At 46.6% G+C, this 13,888-nt stretch overlaps 1 protein-coding gene across 2 annotated transcripts in view; it reads left to right on the forward strand.

Moving 5' to 3' along the window:
* Positions 1–13,888, forward strand: part of LOC134980841 (zinc finger protein 354C-like) — a 55,633-nt gene that overhangs the window by 5,755 nt on the left and 35,990 nt on the right. For both annotated transcript variants that reach the window (XM_063947827.1, XM_063947826.1), the window contains exon 3: positions 4,347–4,473. In XM_063947827.1, coding sequence (XP_063803897.1) covers positions 4,347–4,473 — 127 coding nt within the window. The remainder of the gene's footprint in view (positions 1–4,346; positions 4,474–13,888) is intronic.

Raw genomic sequence — 13,888 nt, forward strand, 5'->3', positions numbered from 1 at the left:
ATCTTTGGTTAGACATAAGACTGCCCCAAGAGACTCTCGTGTCACGAGGTCTTTTCAGCAGACCACTTCCTCCTCACAATCCACTAATTTCTCAGAAGATTCTTCTGAAGAGGACGGGGAGCACACTATCCTGTCAGACACTGACACAGCTGCTTCTGACGTGGAATCTACAACTCGGGTTGAAGTCCCTGACCTAGTGATTGCTATTAAGCAGATCCTGCAAAAATCAGGTGTTGATGAGGATTCCACTACGGTGTCTAAGGAACCTGATAAGTTTAAACATCAGAAGGTAACTAAAACATTATTGCTGCATTCTGACCATTTAGTGGACATACGACAAGAACCCTGGATTACATCAGGGAAGAAATTCTCCCCATCTAAACGGATGGTAGCTCGCTATCCTCTCCCTACAGAGTTGTGTAACAAGTGGGAAAAGTCACCGCCAGTGGATTCCCATGTCACTCGTCTGGTGGTGTCATCTACTCTGCCTGTCACCACTGTCACCTCACTGAAGGAACCGACTGATAAGCGTGTGGAGGGATGCCTGAAGTCTGTTTACTCCCTTACAGGTGCTGTGCACAGACCCACTATAGCAGGCTCCTGGGCTGCAAAAGGAATTGAAGCATGGGTTCAGGCATTAGAGGATAAGTTGTCCCAGGATATATTTGACAATGCCAGACAATACCTGTCTCATATTACCACCGCCGCCTATTACATTCAGGAGGCGTCCTCTGAGGCGGGTGTGTTGGCAGCCAAGGCGTGGACTACATCCATCCTGGCTCACCGTATTCTGTGGTTGAGGTCATGGAAGGTCGACCTGGACTCCAAAAAGACCTTGGAAGTTCTCCCTTTTAAGGGAGACATCTTATTTGGGGAAGACCTCAATAAGATTGTGGCTGACTTAGCGACGGCTAAGACTAATACTACTCCTTCTGCACAGAAGACAAAAGGTACCACTTTTCACTCCTTTCGACCTCAAGGGAAAGCAAAAGGTCAGACATACCTGAGACAAACTCGTGCTTCCAAAACCACAAAGCCCAAGACAAAACAGTCCTGGGTGGCCCGTTAGCCTGCTTCTAAACACGACAAGCCTTCTGCATGACGGAGCGGGCTTCCCCCTGGGGCAACCTAGGGTGGGAGGCCGACTTCTGCGATTCACACGGGTCTGGTTAAAGACCACTTCAGAAGCGTGGGTGCGAGAAGTTGTCTCTTACGGGTACTCAGTCTCTTTCAAGAGATGTCCCCCTCACCAGTTTTGCACCATGGTTATCCCTTTTGGATTCATTAAAAGTGCAAGCTCTTCAATTGGTTGTGCGTATCCTCCTGGATACAGGAGTGGTGGTGCCGGTACCTTTTGTCCCAGAGAGACAGATGATACTACTCGACCCTGTTTCTAGTACCGAAACCCAATGGGTATTTCCGGCCCATACGCAACCTAAAATCACTGAACAAGTTTGTGAGAGTGTCCAAGTTCCGTATGGAAACTCTGCGCTCAATTGTACTGGCCATGGAACCCGGAGATTATATGGTATTCCTAGATATGCAGGATGCTTACCTGCATATACCTATTGCAGGATAGAACGTCCTCTTCTTCTACTTCCTCAGCACCCAGACAGGGTCCTTGTCTTTCTGGACCTGGCCAGGCTGGCTTTGACGGCGTGGCTCTTGAGGCATCACTCCTGAGAGCCAAAGGATTCTCTGAGGCGGTCATCCAAATTATGTTAAAAGCCCGCAAACCGGCATCTGCCCGGATGTATTAAATGTTCTGGAATTTTTACTTCACCTGGTGTACTGATAAGAATTATGATGCATACAGATTCAGAATTTTCAGAGTTCTGCAAAGAGGCCTGGACTTAGGCCTTCATCTGGCCTCCCTCAAGGTTCACGTATCTGCCTTGTTGGTATGGTTTCGGAGAAAAATTGCATCTATACCTGACGTTCATACTTTCACTCAGGGTGTCTTACGGATTCAGCCTCCCTATGTCCCTCCTGTGGCTCCATGGGATCTGTCTGTTGTCCTGAATGCCCTGCAAGAATCTCCATTTGAGCCTCGTGAGTCAGTGGACCTTAAATGGCCTGATGAGGAACTGCTTTTAGGGCATCCCTGATGTTTCCCTGTGGAAGCCAATATACCCTGCTACAGAAAAGGAGATTTATGGTATACTTACCATGGTTAAATCTCTTTCTGCACGGTACATTGGTTTCACAGGGCGCCCGCCCTTACACCCCTAGCTTCTATGGGTTTGTATGGCATTAGCCGCTAGTCCCTTCTCCTGTCGTGAGAATGTGGTTTTATGTGACTAACATCTACCTTCTCTTTTACCTGCTCCTGCATTGGACTGGTTAACGAAACTGAGCTCACAGTGCCTGGAGGGGGGGTTATAGAGGAGGCCCCAATGCATCCTCGGACAGTCTAAAGCTTTAGCCTGTTGATGCCAGGATCAAGATCCATCTCTATACCCCGATGTTTCCCTTTGGAACCAATATACCTCACAGAAAGAGATTTAACCATGGTATGTCCATCATAAATCTCCTTTTTAGGGGTCTATTTACTAAGCTTTGGATGGAGGTAAAGTACCAGCCAACCGGCTCCTAACTGTCAAACACAGCCTGAAACATGGTATTTTTGAGTTGATTGGTAGGTACTTTATCTCCGTCCAAGGCTTAGTAAATAGACCCCTTTGTTCCATACACAGAGCTCAATGCATATTTTCTCCTGTATGCGGAGACGTACAAATCTGCAGCTGGATTTGTACGTATAGTCTAATAGTATTATCAGCAACCGTGCATACTTGAAATTAGTATATCTGGACATCTGCTTTACAGCCCAGTTATGCCTACCTGTAGCTACATACACTTGGTACACTTGGTTTGAAAATTAGAAAATACTAAATACTGTATACTCAGAAAATGGAATTGTGTTCAACACCTGAGTGAACACGGTCTACGAGATTATTTACTAGTTTATTTCTGTTATTATCTGTTTCTTTTTTTTTAAACACATTTTATTAGAAGGATCACAAAATTGTTACATTAATAACAGAACATCCAAGCATATTAAATATTTGTAGGACATATGTAACTACTTTACTTTATAACATCAACTGAGTGGATCCCTTTTTTTTAATTTTTAAAAGAAAGTTAAGGCAATTAAGAAGAGTAACTCTCGGCAACGGAGTGGCCGTCCGTCAAAGAGAGTCAACGGAGGAAATGAGTGGAGGGTAATACTCAGAGAGAGAGTAGTAGGAATCGGGAAAATAGAGGAGTTGGATCAAATCCAATCCAAGAGGAAAGAGGGGGAGTAGAGAAGGGGGGTGGGGTTGGGGGTGGCCTACAGAGACAAAAGATAAATAGAGCTGCGATGCATGGTGTCAAGTTACAAATGGGGAAGGGGCCTGTTGTAAGGTTAGCCATGGGGACCAGATTTTATCAAATTGTTTCGAGGTGTTACGGATAACAGCTGTCATATATTCCATTTTGAGTACGTACCAAATTCGGGAGAGTATCACCGGTATTGGGGAGGGAGTCGGGTTCTTCCAGTCCGTGGCTATTTGGCATGTCATTGCCGAAACTATATGCCGAAATAGCTTGTTTTGTTGCCTGTTAAGGGTAGGGAGGGTCATGGGGAGCAGAAAGTATTGGGGGTCGGGAGGGATAGGAGTGTCAAATAAGCGCGAGAGCAAGGTGATAAGCTCACTCCAAATCTTAAAATTTTTTGGACAGGACCACCACATGTGCAAGAACGAGCCAACGTCTGTGCAGCCTCTCCAGCATCTATCCGAGGTGTCAGGAAACATAGTGTGTAGACGGGAGGGGACATAATACCAGCGATAGAGTAATTTATAGATGTTTTCTTTTATTCGTACACAAATGGAGCTGGAGGCTGCATTATCCCAAATATCCACCCAATCTTCATTGTCTATAGCGAGTCCCAACTCCTTTTCCCATGCTAGCTCGTGGGGGGCCCGGGACGGCGTGGGGTGGTCGTTAAGTAAAGCATAAATATCTGAGATGAGGCCTCTGGTATTTGTGCGTTTCCAGCTAATATATTCGAAGGGGGACAGTTGTCTGTGTAGAAGGGTAGTGGTGATGGTGGAGTGAAAATGTCTGATTTGCAGATAACGAAAAAAATCCGAAGGAGGGATTACTGATCCTTCTCGAACATCTGCAAATTGTGGGAAGGTAGCGTTGGAGGTGATGTCATTAACATATAGCATACCGCTCGAGCGCCAGGATGTGTACGAGGCTCTACATGTACCCGGGGGTTATTATCTGTTTCATTAAAATATTTGTAAAGTTGTGGACCTCTAAAAACATGCACTGTGAACTAAATATATATGTTGCAGATGCATATCCACTTTGAAGATATTGCTGTGTATTTCACTAAAGAAGAGTGGGAAAGTCTGGAAGAGCCATTGCAGACACTTTACAAAGAAGTGATGATGGAGAATTATCAGAACTTCCTGTCACTGGGTGAGTCGGAATACAGATAGCTGTGGTGTAGGTGGAAATTACCTGCCCTTTGCATGGTGTCAATGTGTTCTATTGGATCTTTGGTTCTCTGTGATTCATACTTACAGTAAGTTGGATGTGCAGTTGTTACCATGTTGTTGACTGTGAACAACTAATTGCTTGAAATGTTTTTTATTTTTTAAATAACACCTCTAAACCAAACATAGCCATACATTTTATTTTATTTATTGGGTGACATTGTGATAAATTACTCATTTTTGGCCTTAATCCATCTGTTGTGTAAGGCTTGGGTGTCTTGTCAGGAAAACACCCTTCCCTAAGCCATTTTGGAGTTCATCATCGGCCATACTGCTGTTATACCAGTGTATACCATTGAAGAACGGAAGAAGAATTGGGTCATATTGTCATAGCACTTGCTCATGGGTGTGGATCATTAGATCTACACTAAAAAGGTCTACAGTCAATACATTGACCACTATTGGTCGACCGGATCAGAAGGTCGACATGGAATAGATAGACAGTAGAAAAGGTAGACAGGGTCGACACAAAAAAAGTTCACACAGTATATGAACCCATGAACAGCCAGACAAGATGGCTGCCTCACCTTTTGCATGCTCCTGATCATCTCCATAACACAGCTTAAATTCACCACAAGTGACCTATGAATCCTCATAAATATCCAAGTACTTACCTTTAACTTGTGCTACTCTACGCGGACATCTCATCAAAACCAACGGATTGCATTCCTGCGCTGTGATACACACTGGGTTGAAATCTCTGCCTCTCTCCACTGAGAAGTCCTTCAGTTTGGAATCTACTGTACTCTGCATTGGCAATCCCAGACAATGTACTGTGGACTGCAACCTTTCTTTGGCTCCATACAGCCCCTTACTTAGACATCATTTATCTCTGTTCTCTGAGCAACAAATAACTGACTTCTTGCATTAATCAACTAATATACAGTATATTCAAGCTCTGATTTGCTGAGGGTCACTGTTCATTTCAATTTGCAGGATCCCAGCCATTATCACTACCCCCACAAGAAATCTACTTCAAATGCCTCTCTCACTGAGATTTTTCACACCTATACAATAGGAATTGGATTCTAACACCTTTCTACAAGCCTACTTTGTCCTGAAATAATTGACAAAATCAGCAACTGAAAAAGCAAAGTTATTTTATTTATTACTTGTTTCAAATATACCCATTGGATTAAACAGCAGCAGTAGGTTATAACATCAACGATTATAGCGAGTACAATTCAAGATGGCGCCGCAGATGCCTGCCTCAGAGCTATGCAGCGCAGCCAAAATACCTGTTTTCCCCTGTCCTTGTCTACCCCACCGGTGACCAAATACAGCAGGGAAGCCCTACTAAGTTGGAGCGCTCCCGCGTGCTTACCCCACGTTCGGGCCCACCGGTGGGTGGATCAGCGGCCCTTGCAGCCCTCGCTGCCCTGTGTGGCAGGGATGCAGACGTCATGTACGCCGAAGTGAATGAGCGAGCGGCCGTGGCACTCCGCAGCCCAGACGGTGACTGGCAGGCGGATCGGCGACCCCGGAAAGAGAATGACGGAGGCCCTCATGTCAGCCCTAGTAGAAGGACCTTGGCTCAGAGGAGAGGCTGTCGCGCAGGCGCCCTAGTGAGGTGGCGGCGAGGGCAACGGTCTGCACTACCCGCGATCCTGCTCTCGATCTTGCGCTCACTGGCAAACAAGTTCAACGAACTGTCCCTCCTGGGCAGCGCAGGGTCGTCCTTCCTCTGCTTTACGGAGACGTGGCTGGGCGACCATATTGCCGGCGACCCAATGTCTCTGCTGTGCATTGGTCTCTTCAGGGCTGATCGCTCCAAGGTTCTCTCAGGAAAAACGAAGCATCTGCTTCTACATCAACGACAGATGGTGCACCAATGTCACAATCCTAGGCAAATCATGTAGCCCTCATCTGCAGATGCTAAGTATCAACTGCAACCCCTTTAATTTTCCCCGGGAATTTGCCTCAATTGTCCTTGTGGGAGTGCACTCCTCCCTTGCCTGCGCGAACAAAGCACTGCACCACCTGGCCGTATGCATATCCAACATAGAACAAAAACACCCAGACTCTCTGCTTATAGTGCTGGGTGACTTCAACAGAACTAACCTGAGCAAAGGGCTACCTAGGTACAAACAACAAGTCACGTGTCCCACTAGGGAAGTGCGCACCCTTGACCACTGCTACCCTACCCTCAATTCTGCCTTCCGGTCTATCCCGCGTGCTGCACTTGGCCTATCTGACCACTGCCTCGTCCACCTACTCCCTACCTGCAGTATGCACAAAAGCTGAGCGATTAAGCCTGTCGTCAAGACTGTTAAGAAATGGACCAACGGGGCTAAGAGGTAGCTCCAGTCCTGCTTCGACTGCACGGAATGGGGGGGGGGGGGGTATTCGAGGCCTCGGCAGCCAACTTGAATGACCTGACAGACACTGTCGCATTCTACATCAGCTACTGTGAGGACATGTGTGTACCTACCAAGACTTACTGCATCTAGAACATCAACAAGCCCTGGTTTAATGCCCGGGTCAGGCAACTTCTTCGGGCCAAAGAGGAGGCCTATAGCAGCGGTGACAGAGCACTATACAACCGAACTAGGAACTCTTTGACTAAAGAAATCAGGCTACCAAAAAAGCGGTACTTGGACAAGCTGACAAACGATCTCTCCACCAATGACCCCGTGTCTGTATGGAAAGGAATGCAATCCATAACAGACTACTGGAAAACATTGAAGTCCACCACCATGCACCAAGACCTAGCAGACGAGCTGAACCACTTTTTATTGCAGGTTTGCAAAAGAAGTCCCCTGCGACCCAAACAATCACCTCTATGATGCCCCGAGCACCGACGGCCAACTCCAGGCACTGCAAGGCGACCAAGAAGAGGTGGAGGCACTGTTCAAAAGAGCCAAACCCAGAAAAGCTCCGGGTCCTGACTGAGTGTCACCATCTGCCCTGAGAGCATGTGCGGGTCAGCTCGCCCCCATTTTCACCAAGATCTTCAGCAAATTGCTGGAGCTACAGAAAGTCCCTACTTGCCTCAATATGTCCACTATCGTCCCGGTCCCCAAGAAACCCTCTATCACGAACCTGAACTACTACAGGCCGATAGCACTAACGTCTGTGGCCATGAAAACGTTTAAGCGTCTGGTTTTGAATCACCTGAAAACTGTGACTGGTCCCCAACTGGATCCCCTATAGTTCGCCTATCGATCGAATTGGTGTGTCGAGGATGCAGTTAGCCTGCACTACATTCTACAGCACCTAGACATTCCCGATACCTACACGAGGGTCCTGTTTGTTGATTTTCAGCTCGGCCTTCAATACAGTCGTCCACCCCAAATTACTTCGGCTAGGGATCCCTTAAGCTACCTGTTCCTGGATAGTAGACTTCCTGACAGATAGGACACAGGTGGTGAAAGCGGGGGAATTCACCTCTCAAGCGTGGTCCATTAGTACAGGGGCCCCTCAGAGCTGTGTCCTCTGACCCCTGCTCATCTCCCTGTACACAAATGACTGCACCTCAAAGGTGCAATCAGTAGAGATCATCAAATTCGCTGATGACACCACTGTCATCTGCCTCATCAAGGACGAGGACGAATCGGCCTATAGACGGAAAGTAGACCGGTTGGCCCAGTGGTGCAGCCACAACAACCTTGAGCTCAACCCCCTCAAAACTGTCGAGATGATAGTGGACTTCAGGAAGAAGTCCGCTAGTGCACCTCCGCTAACAATTGCTGACAGTGTGGTATCGATTGTGGTCCCCAGGAACATGAAAGAAGTCCACTATCTCCCAGGACCTTAAATTGGGGTCCAATGCTGACGCCACTGTCGGGAAAGCGCAGCAGAGGTTGTTCTTCCTCTGGCAACTAAGGAAGTTCAACATCCCACAGAAGTTTCTGCTCCTCTTCTACTCCGCGATTGTGGAGTCGGTACTGTGCTCCTCGATACTGGTATAGTACGGCTCCGCCAGCACGAGGGACAGATGCAGGCTCCAAAAGATGGTCAGAACCGCAGAGAAGATCATTGGACCGGCCTTCCCTCTGTCCAGGACCTGTACCTGTCCAGAGCTAAAAATCGGGCAACAAAGATAGTAAAGGACCAGCGACACCCCAGCCACAGCATGTTTAACTTGCTTCCTTCAGGCAGGCGTTACAGGGCTGTCCCTGCCAAGTCCACCAGAAGCCTCAAAAGTTTCTTTCCCCAAGCGGTCCTCCTGCTGAACTCCTGAGCATTGACTGACTAGACGTACATGCAACTCACTTGTTTCCCTACGGTATACCTATCTGTCTGACTTTACTTGCCCCCACCACCTGCTTATCTGTTACCTACTTGGCTGTTGTATAGCAATCCGAAGACAAATTCCTAGTATGCACAAGTATACCTGACCAATAAAGCGGATTCTGATATATATTTATTGGGTTGTTTTGTCACTTTTCTGCCACCAAAACAGCCTATTGCTGTACCACTTCGATTCGCCATGCTTCGGGCAAGGAGCCTCACTGCGCTCGCCACAGGTTACCACATTCGTAGTCAACGTGGATGGTAAAGTATGAAAGAGTTGAAAAAAGTTTAAAACTTGTGGCGACCATTGTCATGTTGACCTTTTTGACCCTGTCGACCATTAGTGGTAGACCTATTGACTGTATACCTTTTTTAGTGTAGATCAATAGATCGGATAACCTTGCTCATATGGCTGCACAAGGGACCCCAGTATTCGTCTTTGTTAAAAATGAATGTTTCACTTACTTCTTGATAAGTATGTTAAGTAAGTATAGGGTGTTTTACTTATGGTGTGTACACACACTGAGATAAATCTGTAAGATTTTGACTATATAGTCAAAATCTAAAGGTGTTAGGCAGCTTGCGAGGTGGTTATTTGGCTGAGGTGGTGTCTTCCTTCCACCTTAACCAAGAGATTGTGGTTCCAGCCTTTAGTTCTCCTGAGTTGTCTTCCAAAGAGCGGTCTTTGGATGTGGTACGGGCTCTCTGTATCTACGTGAAGAGATCTGCCTCCATTAGGAAGTCTGATTCTCTCTTTGTGCTGTTTGGATATCACAAACGTGGCTGGCCTGCTAACAAGCAGACCTTGGCCAGATGGTTTAGAATGGTGATTGCACAGGCTTATGTACAGGCTGGTCTTCCAGCTCCTGCTACCATCAAAGCCCATTCTACTCGGTCTGTTGGACCTTCTTGGGCGGCCCGCCGTGGTGCGACCCTTGAACAATTGTGCAAGGCGGCTACGTGGTCCTCAGTGAACACGTTCATTAGATTCTATGCCTTCGATACTTCTGCCTCCCAGGATGCTTCCTTTGGACGCCGGGTTCTTGTGCCCGCTACAGTGCGGCCCCTCCCATAAGGAACTGCTTTAGGACATCCCCGATGTTGTTCCATGTGGAGCCCAGTGTACCCCGCAGCAGAAAACGTGTTTTATGGTAAGAACTTACCGTTGTTAAATCTTTCTGCGAGGTACACTGGGCTCCACAAGGCGCCCGCCCTGACGCACTTTGCTTCTTTGGGTTGGTATGGCATTAGCCGCTGACACCTTCTCCTGTCGCGAGTGTGTGGTGTGTGTGTGGCTGCTAACGATGCCGTCTCTGTTACCTGCTACTGCATTGGACTAGTTAATGAAAACTGAGCTCCTGTGCACTGAGGCGGGGTTATGGAGGAGGTGGCGCTATGCATCTTGGGAACAGTCAAGGCTTTGAGCCTGTTGGTGCCTTCGATCAAGATCCTACTCTACACCCCGATGTTGTTCCTTGTGGAGCCCAGTGTACCTCGTAGAAAGAGATTTAACAATGGTAAGTTCTTACCATAAATCTCGTTTTAAATAAGCAATAAAATGGGTAATCTAACAGGACCTGGCAACATTGCACCTGAATACAGAAGGATACGAATCAGCAGTGGCAGCACTTCTGAGAGGGGCATAGGTGACAATTTTAACAGGTTATAAGCAGGGGATGTGGTCGCTGGTGTCAGTAACCAGTGCAATGTACTTTCCAAGAAATTAAACTGTAGAGATTTCAAATGATTCTGCATGTTACTAGTGATACTTAATATCCAACACCATAAGATTATGATACTTGGAGTACAATATGTGATCACAGTTGTGAGGACATTTAGGGCAGTACAGATGTGTGTACTGTAATTGTTAGCATTACTGCCTCACAGCACTGAGGTCATGGGTTTGATTCCCACCCTAGCCCTTACTGTGTGCAGTATGTACATGCTTTCTCTGCTTGCTCCATACTCTCCTCTGGGTATTATGGTTTCATCCCACATTCAGGGTCAGTCCAGTTTTATTGTTTGTTTTTTGGTAAGCAAAAATATGTAGTTATGGTAGACTTATTGTCGATAACTCTATTTCTCCTAAGTCCACAGTATCCACAAGATAAACATTGGGATATGGCACCAACGATCAAAGTTTTCGGGTCTCCCAGAATGCAAAGGGCCAGTCCCCTATATCCCTGCCTCCTGGCTCGGGCAATTCAGTTGTTTTCCAAAGCTTAAGGCAGGAGCATCATAGAGAGCCCTAATCAGGCGAGAAGAATACACATACACACACTTAAGTACAAGAAGGAAGAGGTTAGTAGGTGTAAGGATCCTCAAATCAGGTGCATCAGGGTGGGATCCCTATGGATTCTGTGGACTTAGGAGAAATAGAGTTATCGACGGTCTACCATAACTACATAGTTCTTCTGCAGGGTCCACAGATTATTCACATGATAAACATTGGGATGTCCCAAAGCAATTTTAGTGGAGGAGACGCTCCTGATTGCACAGGAGAATCCATCGCCCGAATGCAGTGTCCTGAGAGGCAAAGGCATAATGTCTAATGAATGTGTTAATGGTAGACTATGTGGCTGCCTTACATATCTGTTCAGCTGAAGCACCACGTTGTGCTGCCCATGAAGGACCTACCTTATGAGTAGAGTGAGCAGAGACATTAGCCGGAATAGGGAGATCAGCTTAAGAATATGCTTCTGAAATAGTCAACCAAAGCCACCTCGCCAGTGTTTGCTGGTCAGCAGGCCATCCTCTCTTGTCAAATGAGAACAAAGAGAGTGTCTGTCTTTCTGATGGCACTGGGTACGATCCATGTCGATCCTAAAAGCATGGACTACGTCCAATGATGCATCTCCGGCAGAAAGGTCCGGCCCTTGGAAAGCCGGGACTACAGTTTCTTCGTTAAGATGGAATTTAGACACCACCTTAGAAATATAACCAGATTTAGTTCTGAAAACCGCTCTATCCTAGATGAAATATCAGAAAAGGACGGCGACACTCTGAAACTCTTCTAGCTGTAGCAATAGCCAGTAGAAAGAGAACTTTAGCTGTCAACCATTTAAGATCCACTTGCTTCAGTGGTTCAAATGGGACAACTTGAAGCGCCTAGAGGACTAAACTTTGTTCCCAAGGAGCTGTAGGAGGAACAGAAGGAGGTTGGATGTGAAGCATTCCTTGGAAAAAAGTGCGAACATCCTGTAGGTTAGCAATTTTTCTTTTGAAACCATACAGTCAATGCTGACACCTGAACTCTCAAGGAAGCCACCCGTAGACCTTTGTCCATTCCTGCCTGAAGGAATGCTAGGACTCTGGAAACTTTGAAAGATCTAGGGTCAAATTTCCTGTCAATGCACCATTGAATATAGGCTTGCCATATTCGGTAATAAATGTGAACTGAGGATGGTGTCCTTGCTCTAAGCATTGTTTGAATTACCTGTTGTGAGAATCCACTTGCTTTCAGGATGGAAGTCTCAAGAGCCACACCGTCAAAGACAGCCGATCCAGGTTCTTGTAATAGCAGGGACCCTGAGGCAGTAGATCTGGACATTGAGGGAGTAGGAAAGGAGTATCCACCGACATCCTCTGCAGATCTGTGTACCAATGTCTTCTGGGCCAAGCTGGAGCCATTTCCCTATTTTACCTTCGCATCACCCTGGGCAAGAGGGCGATCGGTGGAAACACATATGCCAGATGAAAATCCCATCTTACTGACAGGGCATCCACAAAGGTCGCTTTGGAATCCTTTGTCCTTGACCCATTTGCGGGAACTTTGTTGTACTGACGGGAAGCCATGAGATCTATCTCCGGTAACCACCACTTATCTACCAGAGTCTGTTAGACCTCGGGGTGTAAAGCCCATTCGTTTGCATGAATGGCGTGTTGACTGAGAAAATCCACTTCCCGGTTTAGGACTCCTAGAATGAACACAGCAGACAAGGCTGGATGATGAAGTTCTGCCCACCTTAACGTGTGGCTTAGCTCCTTCATTGCCTTTTGGCTGCGAGCTCCTCATTGATGATTGAGGTACGCTACTGCCGTTGCATTGTCCGAGCGAATTTGAACTGGTTTCCCCTGAAGAATGTCCTTTGCCTGAATGAGTGCCACATATATGGCCCGAAGCTCCAATATATTTATTGGCAGGCAACTTTCTTCCTTGGTCCACTGTCCCTGGAAGCAACTTTTTCCTGACACTGCTCCCCAGCCCTGAAGACTGGCATCCGTTATCAGAACCTCCCAATCTGAGATCCAAAAGGGTCTCCCTTTGTCCAGATGGGATGTCTGTAGCCACCAGGCTAACGACCTCCGTACTTCCAGAGGAAGGACCATAGTCTGAGTTTTTGTCTTGTGTAACCCATTCCATTTGGAAATATCAGATGTTGAAGAGGCCTGGAGTGGAATTGCGCATACTCCACCACGTTGTGTGTCAACACCTTTGATCCCATCACACGCGTAGCTGCGTGAATGGATGCCCTTTGACTGTGTAGCAGCTCCTGAATCCTCGACTGTATTGTGGATATTTTGTTCAGAGGTAAAAATACTTTCTGAAGGCTGCTTCTTCCATAAAAATAGCCGCCTGTTTAATATGTGTAATTTGGGATTTTTGCTCTCTAGATGTCAATGAAAGGTCATCCTCCAATGCATCAGCCCAGGCCGCCACTGCTTTTGCCATCCAGGCTGAAGCCATGGCTGGTCTTACAATTGCACCGACGAGAAAGTGGCTTTTTAAAAAAAAAAAAAAACATCTATTTTTCTATCCATAACATCATTTAATGATGTTGAAGGCAAATGTAGTTTAGTGCACCAATCGAATGACGTGTGTATCTACTATGGGAGCCAACTCCCTCTTTAAACAGTCCCCAGCTTGAATAGGATAATAGGAATTCCATTTCTTTGGAATTCTAAACTTCTTACTGGGTATGACCCAAGCCTCTTGCATAATCTCCATCAGTTGTTCTGACTCTGGAAATTCAGTTCTGACTGTTTTGGGACATTTAAACACAGGAGCCTTGGATTTTAACAAAGGCTTTGCTGCTTCCTCTAAGGATAGAATGGCTTTCATAGCACTAATTAGCTCAGGTGTATCCACTGAGCTGGGACCT

The sequence above is a fragment of the Pseudophryne corroboree genome, chromosome 12 (genome assembly GCF_028390025.1).
Source record: "Pseudophryne corroboree isolate aPseCor3 chromosome 12, aPseCor3.hap2, whole genome shotgun sequence".
Taxonomy (NCBI): Eukaryota; Metazoa; Chordata; class Amphibia; order Anura; family Myobatrachidae; genus Pseudophryne; species Pseudophryne corroboree.